Source organism: Podarcis muralis, chromosome 11 (assembly GCF_964188315.1).
Source record: "Podarcis muralis chromosome 11, rPodMur119.hap1.1, whole genome shotgun sequence".
NCBI lineage: Eukaryota > Metazoa > Chordata > Lepidosauria > Squamata > Lacertidae > Podarcis > Podarcis muralis.
Window position 1 is genome coordinate 40,200,873 of NC_135665.1, and position 19,316 is coordinate 40,220,188.

General features: G+C 38.8%; 1 protein-coding gene across 19 annotated transcripts in view; it reads right to left on the minus strand.

The window, feature by feature from the left end:
* MAST4 (microtubule associated serine/threonine kinase family member 4) overlaps nt 1–19,316 on the minus strand; it is a 197,412-nt gene that overhangs the window by 31,293 nt on the left and 146,803 nt on the right. For all 19 annotated transcript variants that reach the window (XM_077936321.1, XM_077936320.1, XM_077936318.1 and 16 more), the window contains 7 exons: nt 18,398–18,473; nt 16,671–16,880; nt 12,984–13,085; nt 10,746–10,878; nt 7,502–7,569; nt 6,844–6,929; nt 364–572 (listed from right to left, as the gene is read on the minus strand). In XM_077936321.1, coding sequence (XP_077792447.1) covers nt 364–572; nt 6,844–6,929; nt 7,502–7,569; nt 10,746–10,878; nt 12,984–13,085; nt 16,671–16,880; nt 18,398–18,473 — 884 coding nt within the window. The remainder of the gene's footprint in view (nt 1–363; nt 573–6,843; nt 6,930–7,501; nt 7,570–10,745; nt 10,879–12,983; nt 13,086–16,670; nt 16,881–18,397; nt 18,474–19,316) is intronic.

The following is a 19,316-nucleotide window of genomic DNA, read 5'->3' on the forward strand; positions in this document are numbered from 1 at the left end:
CTGGTTTTCTTCTACAGCTTAAAAAAAAAAGGAAAGGGGGGAAAGAACACAGAACCATCGTCATAGTAAGCAAAGTGTCTCATCACCCCTAACTACCCCTAACCATTTTGCACTCCCCAAATGACCTCTCTAATTTGCCACAAGGAAAATCTGGGAGTAATTTCAGCTCAGCCCTTATAATGCTCCCCGCCTTTTAAGAAGGTGAACATTATGAATTAGTGGGATTTATCTTCTATCACTCTTGTCGTCCCTAGTTTCTAGTGTGCATTGTGGACACTGAAGAATGGGAATCTGTAAGGTAAAAATATTCTCATCTTCCAGTATTACACTGCGCATGCCACTGGATGTAGAACAATACTGTACCTTCTACATATTCCATGACCATGCATAAATGGCGTCTAGCTTCAAAGGAACAGTACATGCTGACTACAAATGGATTTTCTGCAAATGTCAGGATATCACGCTCAACAAAAGCCTGCTGAATCTGGTTTCGAAGAATGAGATTCTGTTTGTTAATCTTCTTCATCGCAAACCTCTGTCTGGTTTCTTTATACCGCACCAAATAAACAGCACTGAAAAGAAAAGAGAGAGAAAGAATCAGGATGAGATTGTTTTTAAATCTACTACTTTTAATGCACACTATGCTAGAATTCCAGAATTCAATTTCTGACCTAAGTTGCCACTTCATGTTTTTGTCAGTACTCACTAAAAGGCTTTATGATGGGGGGAACTATTATGGCGCAATATAATAATTAAACCCGAGACTGCTTACTCTGCGGGTGTGCATCATATTTATGACTCCACCTTTGACTCTTAAGGATGAAATCTTGAACACAAAGGAGGGAGGATGAGAGCTTCATGATGAGACAGCTTTTCTTTCCAAATTGTGAAAGTGGAACACCCACTATCCTAGACATTACCAATGAATAAAATTTATCACTACTAAGGCAGCTGTGCTGTGGCTGAGTCAATCTGGAGTTTGCTGACATCATGGCTGCTACATAGAAGCCTTCCAACCTCTGATCAAACTCCACTCAAGTTCAGAGCCCTATATATTTCTGATTATGGGCTGAATTATGTCTATTTTTATTTGTATCCCCACAATCTTTTAAAAATAACATCAGCATTATCTTTTTCACGTAGTCAAAGTTCTGTCCCTTATTGCCACTACAGGAACATTTCTTAAGATACACTTTCTCTTAATTTCTCTCACTCTGACAGCACCATTCCCATTTCAGTGCTGGAGCAGACAAAAGAGATTGCACCACACTGAAATCAGGACGACATAGCACCTGAGGCAAAATATGAATCATGTTACATCCTTTGTACTTCCTTTAATGAAGCCATGTGACTCAGCCCAATAACGTTTTGAAACTGGCTTCTGCTTCTCGCAAACCCCTCAGAATGTGTGTGTGTGTGTGTGTGTGTGTGTGTCCACACACTCAATCAATAAAGTTCATTTCCTTGCTGCTGGCCACAGAAATTATGGCATAAACATATTTAATCCTTCCCTATAGTTTAGGTTCTTTATCCCATTTGTTTCTCTGCACTACAAACCCTCTTCTTTGAATATGAATGATTTGTCCTGTTGAGCCTTGAACTCTTCTCTTTGATTTTAATGTGGTGAGCTCTTGTTTATCATATGTACAGGAAAGTGGCCCTCATCATTTGCATTAAGTTTGTCAACAGGCAAGAGCAATCCACCCTGATCCGCTTTGTCTGGGGGTGGGGTGGATGGGACAGAGATGTCCCTCCAGCAGCCCTGCTGGCATCACTCTGCTGGCAAGGAGCTTCCACTTCCGCCTGCCAAACATGCAGGCAAACAGGATCCTCGCTAGCAACAGCCACCAGAACACCCTCAAATGGGACTGTCCAGGGGCAGGGCTGGGTCTATCTGTGATCTGCCAACCTGGCCCTACTGAAGTGATGTGGTGGCATCAGGTCTGATCTTGGCCCTAATACTGTGCCACTTCCAGGCTGTCAGAGCAATCTGCCTGCCAACCACCTACTGCTCCATCCACCATGTGTAGGAGGGCTACAAATGCTACAGTGGCCTGCTGCTCTGTAAAGTTTCCATAAACACGAAAGTTTAGGGACGGGGGGAGTTTGGACTCATCCCCAATACCCTGAAAACTAAACAGTTAATTAATCAACTGATTGTGCATAAGAATATAAGGCTTCATACATGCTACACTTTTAAAGCACATTTGAAGTACATTTTCCTCCTCAAAGAATTCTGAGCAATGGAGTTTACATCTCACAGAGTTACAATTCCCAGCACCCACAGTGCCCAGAATTCTTCGAGGAAAAGAATGTGCTTAGAATTTGCTTTAAAGGTATAGGCAGCCCCCTGCTTACGTGCATTCAATATGTGTGCAATCGTGTATGGGCACATCATGCCGAACCCAGAAGTGACCCAGAAACGTCATAAAGACATCACTGAAAAGTCATTAAAAGAGCAGAACAGAGGCAGGGCGGGGGGAGCAGGGTGGGGTGTTTGCAGGCTTTTTCAATGGGTTTCAATTATACTTTATTTCACCGACACACGTGGTGCCTCAGAATGTAACCTCCGCATAAACGGGGAGCTGCCTGTATAGTGTATACACACTCTAAAATGAGGCCTGCTGTATAAGACCAAAGGCCTTCCTTGTCCAAAATTATGTTCCTGTGGTGGCCAACTAGAGGTCTATGGGAACCACACAAGCAGGGCAATAGTGCAAGAGCCCTCTCCTGCCCATGAACCCCAGCAACTGGTCTCAGGGAGAAGGTAGCTACTGATAATTTTATACAATATTTAGTCTAAACCTGTTTTAAAGATGTCCAGGTTGTATAGAGTCTAAGCAATAAGTGAAATTAGTTGTGTGAAAGAATGAATAGGCTATACACCATACACAGTATGGTTGCTTAAACACTCTAACAAAATTTAAACATAAATGCTATATGGCATATAACCACATACTCAAGACCACAAATACCATTAATATGGCATGAGAGAAACTGCACAGCAGATGACACTGTGGAACAAATGCATCCTGTTTAAAACCCAGTCTGCTAGAACATTCAATAACATTCAATTGAAATCTTCCTTGGCACATTGTCTATATGAAAACATAACAATGCGAATGTTATTACTTCTTTCCAGTCCTTAATATTTAATTATTGCACAGACCAGGTACAGTGGTACCTCAGGTTAAAAACTTACTTCGTTCCAGAGGCCCGTTCTTAACCTGAAACTGTTCTTAACCTGAACCACCAATTTACCTAATGGGGGCCTCCCGCTGCCGCCGCGCTACCGGAGCACGATTTCTGTTCTCATCCTGAAGCAAAGTTCTTAACCCAAGGTTCTATTTCTGGGTTAGTGGAGTCTGTAACCTGAAGTATCTGTAACCTGAAGTGTCTGTAACCTGTGGTACCACTGTACATTTGAAATCAAGTGATTCTCTTGTGAGGGTTCCACATTACAGTTGACATTACTGATTTTCCTAATCTAATTTGCTTTTTTCCAATTCTTCCTCACCTCATTTTCATTATTACATCTTCTATTTAATTCTATAGGCTGGATCCAAATGTACTTAAGAACAGACCCATTGGAATCAATGGGGCGTATTATTATAGGTCTATTCTAAAGTATGCGTATGTCTGAATCCAGCCACATATTTGTTTATCCATACTGGTTTTGATAAACTTTTTTTTTTTTAAGTGGAATGCTATGAAAAACTCATGCATATAGGTCAAGATTCAGCCAATGGGCATGTACACACAGCAGAAAATCACACACATCCAGAGACTGACGTCTGGTTTCCTTTGTAGTCATTGCTAGTGCTAAATAGAGACAAGCAGTTTTGCAGTAGCAGTCCAAAGTACCTCAGGTTCACTCCCTTGTTCACAAATCTGTTCTTTGGAATCTAGTCAAACTACATTGGAACACTAATGGCCAAACATAAGGTAAGTGTCTTTTAAATCTCAGCATCAGAAAGAAGAGCTGTTTATCAGCCAACTATGTCTGCACAACATCTTGATAAGCATAAACAAAAACACAGTGATGCTTTCCTTCTTTCACTTGACTGATTTAACCTTAGAAAAACGTATTTTTACATATAAAAGAATTATTTTCCTGCTTTCAGTCAGCTTACAGGCCAAAAAAACCTCAATAAGAGCACCATATTTAGGGCAGTTCATTTATTTATTTGCGTTAAAGATTTCTGTGCTCCCCTTTTAATCAAATTGTCCTCCACTGGCATTTAAATAAATTAATAATGTTAAGTCACTTATTTCCCTTTTATTAAAAAAACACATGCCTTACACCCAAATGGAGCTCCTGTTGAGAATATATTTTCCAAAATATGCCTCAGAAAACACAGGATGCAGGGTAGTGGCCAGCTGGAGGACCTGGGGAAGAGGAGGCAATTTTCTCAGATTCCTACTTCTGCCTGCCACCCCCTATTCCTCCCCAAAATCTATGCCACTGCTTAAGAGATTGGGATACCCTCTGGAACATGGGTAGATAAACTAAGGCCTGGGGGCCGGATCTGGCCCAATCGCCTTTTAAATCCGTCCCAGCGTGTTTTCACATGAGTAGAATGTGCCCTTTTATTTAAAATGCATCTCTGGGTTATTTGTGGGGCATAGGAATTCATTCATTATTATTTTTTCAAAATATAGTCCGGCCTCCCACAAAGTCTGAGGGACAGTGGACTGGCCCCCTGCTGAAAAAGTTTGTTGACCCCTGCTCTGGAACAATGTAAAGGTGGGGGCTGCAGGGGAAAGGGGCAAAAATAACCCCCGCCTCCTTGTCTAGATCTAACCCATTATGGATGGCTCATTAGGATGAGAATAGGGCAGAAGTGTCCCTACACTGGCAAAGACAAGATCTGAAATATTTTCCCCACAGTGCTAATAGTAATCTCTACAAATTAGATAGTTTATTTAGAAATGCTTTCTATTCTACTAGGAAAAATGAGAAAAAGCACTCTTCCTTTAATCCCAAAAGCGAAAGAGCATCACCCCTCTCAAACTTAAAGCAACACAACTAATAATAGGTTTTGTTAATTATTTTGTGTATGTATCAGCCACATATGTTTATTTCCCTGCTGCTCACTAGCAAAGTCTCGAGAAGACCTAATTGTAGTGCACAGCAACTGTATTTATGTAACCTTCAACAAAACTAGAAATAGCTATTGAACTGTTTCACCAAAGCATACCGATGAGGGATTAAGCAAGTGTAACAATTGTGAATGAAACTTCTGTTCTGAGGTTAAAATAATTGGGAAGGGGGGGAGAGAACACATTGCATTTGCAACAATAAACAATTTATGTGCAAGAAACACAAGATTTGGCTTACAGAGGAAAGTCTAAGACAAGACAGCTTGTGAAGATATTAATGACTTGGCCTGCATCCTACATGTTTACTGATTCACAGCTTGTTTAACTTCTTGTATATTCTCAACCATTCATTCCCAATAGCCTAGTGTATCTCATGTGATATAAAGTATTTTAATTCACATGAATGAATTTATTCCCCCATACAAATGAATCTATTCCTCCAATTCTCAGCCAGCTTTTAAAAAACATACTTACTGAAACTTAGGCAAAAGTTTCACATATTTATTTGATCAAACTTAATAAATCTGATAAATTTATGCCAAATTATGCCAAAATCAAGAATTACTATTTTGAAACACATCATGTAAGCTCTCTAATGAAGGCACCTAATTCCATATCAGAACCAAACAAATAAAGATCAGAAGGTTGGCGGTTCGAATCCCCATGACGGGGTGAGCTCCCGTTGCTCGGTCCCTGCTCCTGCCAACCTAGCAGTTCAAAAGCACGTCAAAGTGCAAGTAGATAAATAGGTACCGCTCCAGTGGAAAGGTAAATGGCGTTTCCGTGTGCTGCTCTGGTTTCGCCAGAAGGGGCTTAGTCATGCTGGCCACATGACCCGGAAAAACTGTCTGCGGACAAACGCTGGCTCCCTCAGCCAGTAAAGCAAGATGAGCGCCGCAACCCCAGAGTCGTCCACAACTGGACCTAATGGTCAGGGGTCCCTTTACTTTTTTATATACATACATATTTGGTTCAATCAAAATGCTTCCATTTGGAAGAAACAGCATGTTACACTATCATAATAAAAACATTAATGAACTACATCAGAAAAATATACCCGGTGACATTTCTGAAAATAAATCAATGAACCATAAGCTAGACCTCACTCATTTATGGGACTGCAGAAAATTAATGGCCTGGAAAACACCAAAAGGAAAAATGTTGTCTGACAACATTAACTTTATTTTCAGTTTATACTAGTAATAAACAGCATTAAGTGCCTGTGAAACAGTTTATTGCTTTGCATCCACAAAAGAAATAGTATACTTATTGTTTAATGGTACTAAAATGCTTAACAGCTAAGTTATTAGTAAGTGCTACCTTTTTACTTGGAAATAGTGGTCCAATTTGACTGAACACAGGGGATCAGAATTCTAACCTTTTGAACTTAGCATTAATAACCCAAACAAATAAAGAAAACCAATGAATGTGTTTTGTTAACACTAAACAATGAAAAAGACAAATGATTTCAACATAGGCTTTATGCATGTGCTGCATATTATGCAAGGTAAAGAGACTCTATTTTAAGCAGAAGTTTTACCAAAGATAAAATAATAATAATAATAATAAATGGGAACCCCTTTCCCCATTTAAGAACTATTCATTACCAAGAGAAGAATTATTTAATTACATTTTTCTATACAAACTTGTTTACCAGCCAAGAAGTAAGCAGTTTCATTTTGAATAGTATACAAACTTGCATGCAAAGCTATGAGCCTTATTTATTATAAGAGTACTCACCCATATGCTCCATTACTAATCAGCTTAATTGTCTCAAAATCACTTTCACGAGGCTTCCTTTTAAGTTTAAGGGATGCATTGGAACTCTTTAAAGGAAATAAAAAAAAGAAAGAAATCCAGTTACACTAGGCATGAAAAGTTGCAATATACAGTGGTATACGAAGTATATACCACAGTATATACCACTGTATACGAAGTGGGTCTATTTAGAACCAGTGTTAGAAACTGAGATGTGAAAGCTAGGAGCTAAATGGCACCTTAAACCTAGGTTATGGGCACAAGGTCTAGGTGCTGAGTCCTAGAAGTGCTCTCTTACTGGACAAATTGATTGATTAATGAATAGAATGGCAGTGCAGATAACCATTCTCTTCTATTTTGCAAAATGCACAAATTACTTATTTTTATTTTTTATATTACTATAAAGCAAAAATAATATTGTCAAAAAAGAGTGGTATTTTGATTACAACTAAATACATGAATAAGAGAATAAAGAAAGTAACCCTCCAATTTCTCATATAATTGCTACATTTATATTGATTACTAAAGACAAATAGGATGTAGGCTGCACATTATAAGATAATGAAATGAAACAATACAGCCAGCTGTTTATTTTGAACTCATTATAAGAAAACATAGGCCAATGTAGCAAAAGACTTACACTAACTGATTCATCAGTTTCTGGAGTTGCTGCAGTTCCACTGTCATAGTTTGCTAGCTGGGCTATTTCTACAATATAAAAACAAAGTACACTATATTTTAAGAGCACAGTTTGAATATTTATTAAAATAATGGGCTAAAAGACAGAGGGTGCAATGTTTTAACTGATACAGGGAAATACAATTTACTTAAGGCATAACACTTTTGAAGTTCAACTACATCTTCATTTAAATTGGGGTAAGAACTAATAATACAAAGTCACGCTAATGAAAGTAATAGTTAAAAAATGTATTTGTAGTGCCACCTCCCTGATAAAATTTTAAGGTGGTTGGAAAAGAGGAAATGGCAAAGATCTCCACCTTGCCCCATTTGTCCAGCACTAGTGTACCTCCACTGAGCGCATATCAGGATCCAATCCATAGTATGTACATGTCAATACTGGGCTATTGGCCTGATCCAGCAGGCTGCTCTTATGTTCTTAAAGAGCCCAGTGGATCAGGCCAACAGTCCATCTAGTTCAGCATCCTGTTCTCACAGTGACTAAACAGTTGCCTATGGGAAACCAACAAGCAGGATTTGAGCACAAGAGCACTCTCCCCTCCTCTGGTTTTCAGCTGCCTCCAACGGTGGAGGCAAAGTATAGCCATCCTCACATCAGCTTTAAAAAATAGAACACAAAGGAAACCATCCCATAACAGCAAAAACCAATTGATAAACTAAACACACACACACAGAAGAAATCATTAATACAATCCAAGTCAAGAATGAATGTAGGTGTTTCTTTTAAATCAAAGCCAACAAGGCCACCTACAACAACAATAAAAAACTTTGTATTAGCTTTACTAGTAAGTTAGAAAATATGGGATTTTATCATGGAACTGCTGAGAGTGAGTTTTCCCATCCGCTTTTTTTGGCTTGGCAAGACCTAAGCCATTAATGTACTTTGACAACCTTCTCAATCCAAAAATTATATTCATAAATAAGAAAATTAAAATGGTTCCGTTTTAAACATTACTTTTGCAAAATAACCATTATCTGAGAAACCCACATTATTTGTAAACAGTAGGTAGTAATGGAATGAAACCACGAGTCAGCTTTTGAAGCAGGAAGTTAAGGAACCATTTTGCAATGCCTGAAGACATTTTTTAAAACTCATCTAAATACCATTAAACATCTGCTTTTTTATTCCATTGATTTAAACCATTTCTAAAGACTCATGATTCAAAAAGGTAAAGATGGTAATTTAAAAGCCATGGGGAAGCATTTCTCCCCAGGGAACATTTCTGAAATACAACAACCAGGCTCCAATAAATGATGAATCTGTTGTGCTATTGCTTTCAGTACAGTATAGGTTATCTGGCATTATCTTGAAGTACTGCATGCATCATTTCACTTGAAGAAAAGATACTTTAGAAACTATAACAAAAAGGAGGAAAAACATAAAGGCTGAAATCCTAAGGACAATTACTGGAAAATAAATTTCATTGTTGTATTAAGAGGCTCACTTGCTTACAACTGAAAATATATCCTTGTTATAAACTTGTTTTTATAAACTTAGTCAGCTAGAGCTGACCTGATACTAACAATGAAGGTAAAAGGTAAAGGTAAAGGACCGCTGGATGGTTAAGTCCAGTCAAAGGCGACTATGGGGTGTGGCACTCATCTTGCTTTCAGAAGCCAGCGTTTGTCCACAGACAGCTTTCTGGGTCATATGGCCAGAATGACTAAACCACCTCTGGTGCAACGGAGCACCGTGACGGGAACCAGAGCGCACAGAAACACTTCCCGCCACAGTGGTACCTATTTATCTATTTGCACTGGCATGCTTTCAAACTGCTAGGTTGTCAGAAGCTGGGACAGAGCAACGGGAGTCTCCCCTATAGTTTCATAAACGTGTTTTCTTTCATTTCAATGTGTCTGAATTTACATACCACCAAAATTATTAACAAGCTTCAAAATCTGCAGATGGGATCGCATGTTTCTTTAGATAACTTTCAGAAGTATGCAACAGAAAGCACCACTGCATGCTAACGTTGTTGTAACATGCATAATTACAGTACAATCCTATTGAAAAGTCCAATTTTGTTTTTATGGTTTTAACATTAAAAAGGCAAGTGGGCTTAAATCACTGTTTGATTAGCCTGAAGAAATGAAACCTTGCAATAAATTAACCATATGGATAAATTATTTAAGAATCTGTATGCAAACAGGTACTGCATGTTTTTGAGGGGAAGTCAAGCTGTCCTCATCCTTCAAAAATACTAAAGAATACTAAAGAAGGTCAATAAGTGGTGTATTTCCATGTTCTATCCCCACGTGCCAACCAGAGGATTGTTTTAAACCAGGGCAATTTGCTATACTGATTTAAATAGGCAAGAAGACTAACCTAACTGTTTCCCATGGGAGGTTAATACATTTCCTAGAGAGGAATGCATGCCATATTTAATATTTTGGTATAAAACTAAGTAGTCAATAGCAACCTAGGACCACAATCCAAAAGCTTTGGCTATGTAGTCTATATGTCTTTTGTTCTGAAGAATTGTATCTGCTTAGATACAGATTTCTGTGTGGCTCGTTCTATATAAATACAAGGATAGAGAGTGTGATCACTTACTTAAATGTAAGGCTGAAATTCTATGCACACTTACTTCATACCTCTGGACTGCCCTGAAATTTTCTTTTAAATCAGATTAACATACAAAAACCCATCTCAAAAGCGTTACTTTTATCTATGTTGCTACCCCCTTTACTATTGAGATTTGACCAATGACTTCTTTCTGGTTCTCTGAGTGAATCATATTAAAATTATCCAGACTATCCAAGAATGTTTTGATATGCTCTAACATAACTTATATTCACATCATCCTTTGTTTATCCTGCCCTGTGACTTGACCTCACCTGCAGCTGTCCCTGCTTTTCTCAAAACCACTAAACGTCGCACCACAAATTTCCACCATGAAAACATTTAATGAGGGATGGCATTGAGAAGCTCAGTCGTATCTTCCTTTATCAGCAATGCACCTCCTGAGATGAAAAATGAACTGGCTTTATCCTTTATCTTCCTTTTTCTTCCTAACAACTTGCTATTTTCTAACACTTGATAGATAAAATATTATATATTTTATTCCATGCTGTTTGTACATCATTATAAAGATTGAAGTAAACTAGATAAAGAAAGTAGAACCAGCTAACATAATAAACTTGATTTAAGAGCTGTTTATTATTAGTCCATGGCATTCTCATACCTTCCAAAGGATCCTTATTCAATCCCAGTTGACTGATAATATATCTAGGAATGTCAGTTTTAATGCCCTGTCCCTCTTTTGCATGTCCTTCAGCAGCTTCAAGAAGATAGTAAAATTCCTCAGGATCAAATTCCTAGAAACAAAAGAAAAATCACTGCAGAGATCTTCTGTGTTTACTTAATTTGGTTGCAAGTCATTAAGATGCCTTTCTTATGATAACAATTTTGATGCATAGCATCCCCACATGCTACAAACACCACCACTGCCACAACAATTGTGGAATGGCTTATCATTGCAGTCAAAGGGAAAGAACAACAAAATCTAAACTTTAGAGAGTGTACAAATTCCTCTTATTTCAGTTTTATTCTAGCAGATTTCACATTATTTCCCTTTTGCAATTCAAATGTTTCCGTTCATATATATTTGTGTATCGTGCACAGCGAGTTCTATGGTTTGGGGCAATGACTAAATATAGACTGACTGAAGCCAGCTTTATTGATTACAGCTTGCCAGAATTTTGCAACGATCCAAACACTAAGCAACCTGTTTGTTGGCTGACGTTGCTGCCCCCGTCACCATCCTGAGCGTAAATCTTCAGGGAGTTTTCTGACTCCTAAGCCTACTATGGTCCCTTCTGAGGTTTCTATGAGCAACCTAGGTATGTTGTGGCCAAAAGCAGCTCTCCAACCTGGGGCCATAGTGTGACTCCCGCAAGACTTCTTATGGTGATCCTCCTCAGTGCACTATTGATCCTGCCTCTCCTCAATGCTCACAAACAAACATGGTGACAAGTTAAAGTTCTATTAACACCTATGACTGATAACTGATATGGGGAAGGCAAAAACCTTTCAGTGCCAAAGCTAGCTGTAGACACACACTCTCTCTCCCACAAACCCCCAGCTAATCATTTTGTGATGGAACTGATGTATTGAAGGTGATTTATTGTTCTCCATTTTTATCAGTCTGTTTCATCAAAACCACTTCTCCCTCTCTCTTTCAAAACAGAAGACAGTCCTAAAATGGAAGTGCATACAAGACTCCTTAAAGGGATATCTGTGACAGCAGTCCAGGCTGATGTGCACTGGGTAAGAGCCACCTAACAGCTGATGCAAAATTTCTTTGCTCCTTATACACCCCCATCATGCTCCCACTTACTTGCCTTTTTCTAAAACGTTGTAACCTTTCCTCATACGATTTAAGTCTCTTCCAGCTATACTGAACTGCTTTTTCGTTTTGTTTATTTGTATTTGTACTTCCATTATTTTTATTGCATTGCTTTGTTTGAATTACTTCGATAAAAATTGTAAAATAACAACTACCACTACTACCACTACTATTACTACTACTACTACAGGCCATAATGGTTATGCAACACCTTTTTTCTGCTGCCCCCACCCATAAATGGGTGTGGCAGGGAAATCTCTAGGCACCATTTCATCCCTAAATTACATTGTGAGGAAAATATTCGTGCCTAATAAACTTGGGACAAATCTGATTTTATATAGTATTTGTTTGGGAAATTTAGCAGGCATCCATTAAAATAATCTGATTTAAATGGACCCATTCCAAACCAGACCACTAGAGAATTCACCTATCGCTCCTAATAAGCTTTCCTCACCATGACCCTCATCCCAAACACCTATAAATACATGAAGTGATAAGCCACTTGGGGCTTAGTAAAATATGAGGCTGGCTGCAATCTTTTTCCACGGTAAGCAACTGATTTCACGGAGACCTGCAGAGTGTCTCCCAAACAGGTATATAATCATTAATCTAAAATATAAGAGCATGGACTTCTGGCATACAGGTAATAATACACAGAAACCTATGCTTGTGAAGAAATAAAACCTTAACTTTGAAAATGTCAAAAGATAAACAAAGGGCGTAAAAACACTACACACCTACCAGCCAAAACACTATCTTTCAATAAACCAATAGAGTAGATAAAGCAGAACATATGCATTCAATCCACAGACCACGTGGTTCAAACATTTGCATTCTATTTTCCTAGCTTTCACTCACTTGCTCCCAGAGATCAAGAAAGGCAAATAAAAACAATTTTACCAGTATTGAATGCTTACACAGTATCCCAATCTAAGCCTGCAATTCGTTGTTGGGGGGGGGGCATACTAAAAATGTACTAAAAGCAACAATATTGAATCAAAAGCACTCATTCATTGCAGCCCTTCTACTGACCTTCAATGGCAACCCAACTGATTAAAATAAGCATAATCTTACCAAACATTCCAGTAAGCGAGCAGGACGTGCTATGACAATAAGAATCTTTCGGACGAGCTGCTTAATAAATGCCAGTTCTCCACTTTCTGATCGTTCTTGGGCCTGATAAAGAAAAAGAGACTTGATGTTATATACGGACATAGAGAAAGAATTAATATGACAAACCAAACGTAATACAGTGAAATGAACTGTATATTCTTCCAACACAATCATTTCTACAGTCACATGGGTTACCATCTCAACATAGCCACCATGTTGACACAAGTAATACCAATGCCTCTGTTGCTAAATGCACAACCTGTGTCTGTGTGTGTGTGTGTGTGTGTCCATCCATCTCCTATGTAAGGGGAGCATCTTAGTGCAAGGGCAAGAGAAAGCTTAGTAAAATAGTCATGCTGTAGAAGGAAACCCATAGTTGGTACACATATTTGGCAGATTAGTTTTAAGAGGGCTTGTAAGGAAATGGTTTTGTGAGGAGTTCTTCTTTAATTTTGTTTTGAATGTTATCATAAGTTGATCTGGATTTACTGAAAAAACAAGGATAACATTTATAGGTAAGTCATATAGCTAAATCAATGCTAACTGTTTGGTAGCTCAGCTAACTCCAAACCATATTAATGCAGGCACCCTACCACCCAAAACAATGAACTGTAATGTCAGGATTGACAGTACATAGTTAGTTCTTACATTTGAATCTTGCCTTTACTATGTGCATCTCAGGGTGAACATCTGTCTAACTGTATACATGTGGTAGAAATATGAACTCAGTTCATTAAGAATCACTGCTGGAATAGCATAGGTGCTGGATTAAAGATTTTTTTTTATTTAAAAAAAAAAACCCCAACACTGTATGTTTATGTGCTCACAGATTATGTTTAGCAAAGCAATCTATGGATGGAATCTTGCTTCTGCACATGGACTGCCACTGCTGGATGTGAGCAAATTTCCTTAGATCTGAGCTGTGCAATCATCTGCCTTAGGAGTAAACATTTTACCTCTATCTGTGGAAGCAGCAGCAAATAAAATGTACATGGGGGAAAATAGCAGGTGAGTAATCTAAGCAGAATTACTGGGATGGCAAATTCAGTAGATGAACAGAAAAGAAATTGAAAGTATAACGTGAAAGAATGGGAACAAAAAGAGCACTTTTTTGAAGAAAGAAAAAGCTTGGGAAAGAAATTGCAAGAGGTTTTGTACTGCATTCCAAATTTCTTTCAAACTTTTTTTTGTCTAGTAACAAAGAATAGACTTTCAGAGACCTAATGAATGCAAAGAAGCCATATGTTGCTTCTCCTGTCTGAAGGATATTGACGCTCCTTTGTTCATATCGCAAAAAAGGCACTTCTTTGTCTGAATAATAGAAGCTGCAGGATAAAGTTCAAATTACATTCACAACTTATTCTCCAGTGTACTGGTAGATAGCCACGAGTGTGAATCTGAATCAATCCAAGTTAGATGGTTGATTGCATTACTAGAGACTTACTTTTCAAAATATTTTTTTACTTATGAGTTAAAATCCCATACATGTTAACTCTTAATTAAAGCAATATGAAAAATTAAGTACAGGATAGGTTTTTTAAACACCTAGTAGTTTAAAGGCAGTATGTATAGATTATTGCATTTTATTGTATGGCAAATTTGAAAGAAGAAACAAAACGGGAGAAATGATTTTCACTATTCCAGCCTAGCAAACATTAGTATGTTGAATGCATTACTATTTGTATCAGATGCTTAAACCTGCAATCCTAGGTGAGCTTGTGAACAAAAAGATCCCAGGAAAGTAAAAGGAGGTTGCTCCAAGAAAACATTAAACTCAAATTGACCTTGACCTTAATACAAATATGTCAGCTAAATCAAGCTGCTCAGATGCCCTGTGACTTCCCTTAGCCATGCAAAGCAATAACAATGTGCCAAGCAGCAGGAGACACAGCTATCCACTGAATGTCACAGCTGGGAACTGACAACAATTGCATCATCAGAAGCCCAAAGTGTGTTCCCACAATTTAGTTCCAGCAAACAGCAGGCATTCCTGCAAAGATTTATGTTGAAATGAACACTATAAAGGTAGCAAAAATGGGAGTTTTCATACTTGGGAATAAAGGACACCTAAATAAAAACCATAAAAGCTCAGTTTGAGCTCAAAGATACTGTTTAAAAGTATACTTTGGAATCAATTTTCTTATCAATAATTTAATGTTACCAAACATCGTGCAAACCCAAGCCTTTTTTAAAAATCCCAAAATGTTCTTAAAAACTCCAGCATTATTCAAAAACCTTATTATTTTTGCTAACATTTTAATAGCACATGACCATGGACAATTCAGAAATATTATTTCATGTTGTACTTGGACAGAAGGCATACCCAGGTCTGTGATACCTTTAAACTACATGTAATAATTATGCCTGTACTCAACTTCATCAAAATGTTCAAGATTTGTTAATACAGTAAACAAATTCACAGATGAGGACCAATGGTCTCTTCCCTCAAGCATGTAAATGACATCAGGTGTGATATACCTAAGCGGATTCATGTAAAATGGAGGTCTGCCTTCTGAACTAGGAGAACATGCTATAAGACAGGGGTCGGCAACCTAAGGCCCATGGGCTACAAGCAGCCCATGGGGGTTGTTTAACCAGCCCATGGACCCCCGCCGCCCGGTCAGTCGGCTCCCGTGCACCACGCTAAACGAGCGCGGACCAGAGCGGGGACAGCCTTCCACGACACTAGCCAGCTTCCCATTGGCTGCAGGAAGTTCCTGCAGCCAATGGGAAGCTGCGCACGCCTCCTCCGCACCAGAAGGAGTGCCAGAAATAGTGTTTGTGTGTGCGTGCATGCAGCACACACACTCCAGCCCACTGCGGCATCTGTGGGACTGTGGGCCAGCCCAAGCCACAAAAACTTTGCTGACCCCTGTTATAAGACATGTATCATGAATGCTGCCTTGGCCAAAGCATAAAAATCTACCTTATAAGGCTTTAAAAGATACTGGGACTAACCCATGTAGCCAACTGATTGACTTTCTGCAGAAGCACATTTAAGGAAAATGCTGCTGGAGCAGCTGCTGCTCTTGCTGAATGAGCAAAAATCTTGATGGGTGGAGGCAAATGAATGATGCAATTATACACTTGGAACCACCTTGCCAACATGGTGGATGGAGGAGGCTTTCTTACCCAAGGAGTGAAAAATACTAAGAGGAAATCTGGCTGGTGGAAGGGCTTGGTACATGTAATGCAGATTTTCAATGCCTTCTGCAAGTCTAATGAATTTCACATTCACATTCTTTTGTATAGCTTTTCCTTAACCACACAATTATTACTAGATTGGATAAAATTAGCCAAAATTATTAGACTGGACAAAATTAAACTTGGATATAATATTCCTTTTGTCTACGACAGAGGAGAGTATAAGACTATTTCATCTGAGGCACAGAGGGACTGCCTAAGTTACATTCTAGGATAAAATAAGCTAGCTTTCAGATACTTCAGATACCAATTATATAGAGTCATATGCTTTAAGGTCCCTTAGACAACCGTGAAGGTCACTGAACTGACCAGACCCACTTAAAGAACTGTACGTGTCTTATGTATTTATTTTTATAGGTCAGTTGCTATAACTATCTCCAGAGCTGCATTTTCTTCAACTAACGTATCTCAGCAATTTCTAAACCATATTTATGTGGTTCATACCTCTTGTAGGAGCTTATCCAATTTGTGCTGTAACTCGAAGAAGTATCGTGAGGTGATGAGGCCCTGATGAGATTTATCCAAGCAATCACGAGCCAGCTCAATGATCTGGTGGTGGGTGAAACTGAGAACTCCATCTGCCAAGGGAAGGACGTTATCAGGAGAGTGGTTGGTGATAATCTCCTGAAGTCGCTCTTCCATCTGAGCAGTAGCCTATCAAAATAAGTTTTATGGGTTTAATCAAGAAGCTATTAAACATACTTCAGATTTAAATTAAAATCCTTGCAAGACAAAATAGAAGTTTACTGAACCTGTAAACTTACTTGATTGATTGATTGATTGATTGATTGATTGGATAGTTGCTTTATCTTGCCCAGGGCAACTCAAAGCAACTTACAACCAACCAACCAACCAGGCAACAACCCCCACATAGGAGAATAAAGAAATGCATCAAAAAGAGACAATGCATGTACTTTTGTAACCAAAGGAAATCTTTAATAAATTTATTTAAATATATATCCTGCCCATTTCTAAAAAGGCCACAGATGGTGATCATATAGGCCATACATACTAGCCTGGCTTTCATGTTACATGAAAACATAGTTTAAAACCAACTATGGTTTAATGTGAACAAGCAATGTGCTTGTGCACGTTACTCAAAAGTTCTCGTGGCACTCCTCTCCTGTTTGTGCTGCTACCACACAGAGGGCAAAACCAGCCAGAGTCTGACTTGTCATGTAGTCCAAAGAAGAGGCTTGTGGTTTGTTTCCTCCAAACAAACCACCAGAAGTAATCACTTTAGCTTGTTTTAGCTACAGTGCAGAAGGAGTGGGGAAAGAGTATCCTGCAAACTTTTGACCAGCATACAACAGCACACTGCTCATTCACATCAAATCAGCTTCTTTTAAACTATGGTTTAATGTGGTGTGCAAACTGGGCTGTAGAAAGAGGTAAAATTTTATCCCTCTTTCAAACGACCTGGCATTTTTAAAAGAGATTTATACTCTCTTTAGAGGAAATCCTCCACAAAATGGACTGTAGTGCATTATAAAACCTTTTAAAGCACATAGTCAAGTCAGCGAAACAAACAACATTAAAACCACTAGCATAAAGCAGTAACAACCATACTCCAGTTAAATGCAGTTAACTCACCAATGCACAAATCAAATGTTTTGAGAAAAGACAGGTTTTTAAAACCTCCTTTTTAAATTTAAGACATGGGTCTTCCTGAATGCTAGAGGAATTCCATTTCATAATTGTACAGCAATCAAAAAAACCCTGTTACTCTGATAATTCAATACTAATGATATCTACACTAAAAATAAACATATATTTTTAAAGCACACACTTGCAAAAGTTGCTTCCACAAAGTTATACATGCTGCTTCCACCAGGATTCCATGTATTTGCAAGGAACTATCTGGGCTGTGTGTCCTGTCATTGCATCTTACACTGCCAAAGAACCTTCTAGAAAGTTATGTACCCTGTGTAACTGTTACCATAAAACCAAAGCTTTTTGGAAAGCGACAAGAACTATAATGCAACTTTGGCATGATTGTTTCTGAGATCAGTTGCAGATCAGCTGACAAATATTTTAAAGAATATTGTTGCTTTATGATAGCATTTTTGGCTTAAATTAATCTGATATACCAAATATAACAGAACACCTTTTTTTAGAACACAGATTTCTTATCAAGTCAGCTTTAGAATGCAGTGAATATTCATCTTTACCTTTGGGAATCTTTCTTTGTACACATGGTTCATCATAATGATTTCATGGTCACAGCAGGCAGGAGAACGTCCAGGGCTGCAAGTAAAGCAAAGCCAATCATCCCTTGGATCTTGTACTGAATGAACTGAAAATGAGGTCTATAATTTATGTACTCTCTTCTGTAGGCAGTCAGTATTATTATTACTACAGGACAAGTGGGGCTGCAACAAAATGTGGCAGAGTGAAGAGGTCTTAGTCACTGTTCCAGTCTGTCTGCCATGCCTTCCTCTGCAATACTCCATTCTAGTCAACCCTCCAACCTGGTTTTCTGTCCTGTCCCCTGTACCTTGCCATGTCAGCCAGCTTGACCTCTGAACATGCTTTTTTGTAAACTGATAAAAACAGTGTTTTCAAGAGCTGGGAGTCAGTCCACTCCCAGTTTCCAGAGGTGTAGGCATGTTAGTTTGCTGCAGCAAAATCAACAGTGTCTTGTGACATTTTAAGACTAACTTAAGACTAATTTGCTAGTCTGAGGGGCACAATATTTCCGAACCAGTGGCGTAGCGTGGGGGGTGCAGGGGGGGCCCGCCGCACCAGGCGCAACATCTGGGGTTAGGGCAAATCCACAGGTTAGGGGGCGCAAATCCACGGGTTAGGGGGCGCAAATCCACGGGTTAGGGGGCGCAAATTACTTGCCTTGCCCCGGGTGCTGACAACCCACGCTATGCCACTGTTCTGAACTCATTCCTAAATACTGCAGATGCAAAAGGCTGCTTCCACCTTTCCTACTTTATAAGAAAAGGGGAACGAGCGTGTATGTATTTCCTAAGGCTAGGCACCTGATATGCGCCTTGTATCAAAATAATTTATGTGGGTTCTGAAACTTTATAAAGCAGGTTTACATGACCTGGGAAAACAGGTTCTAGTACACACACATCA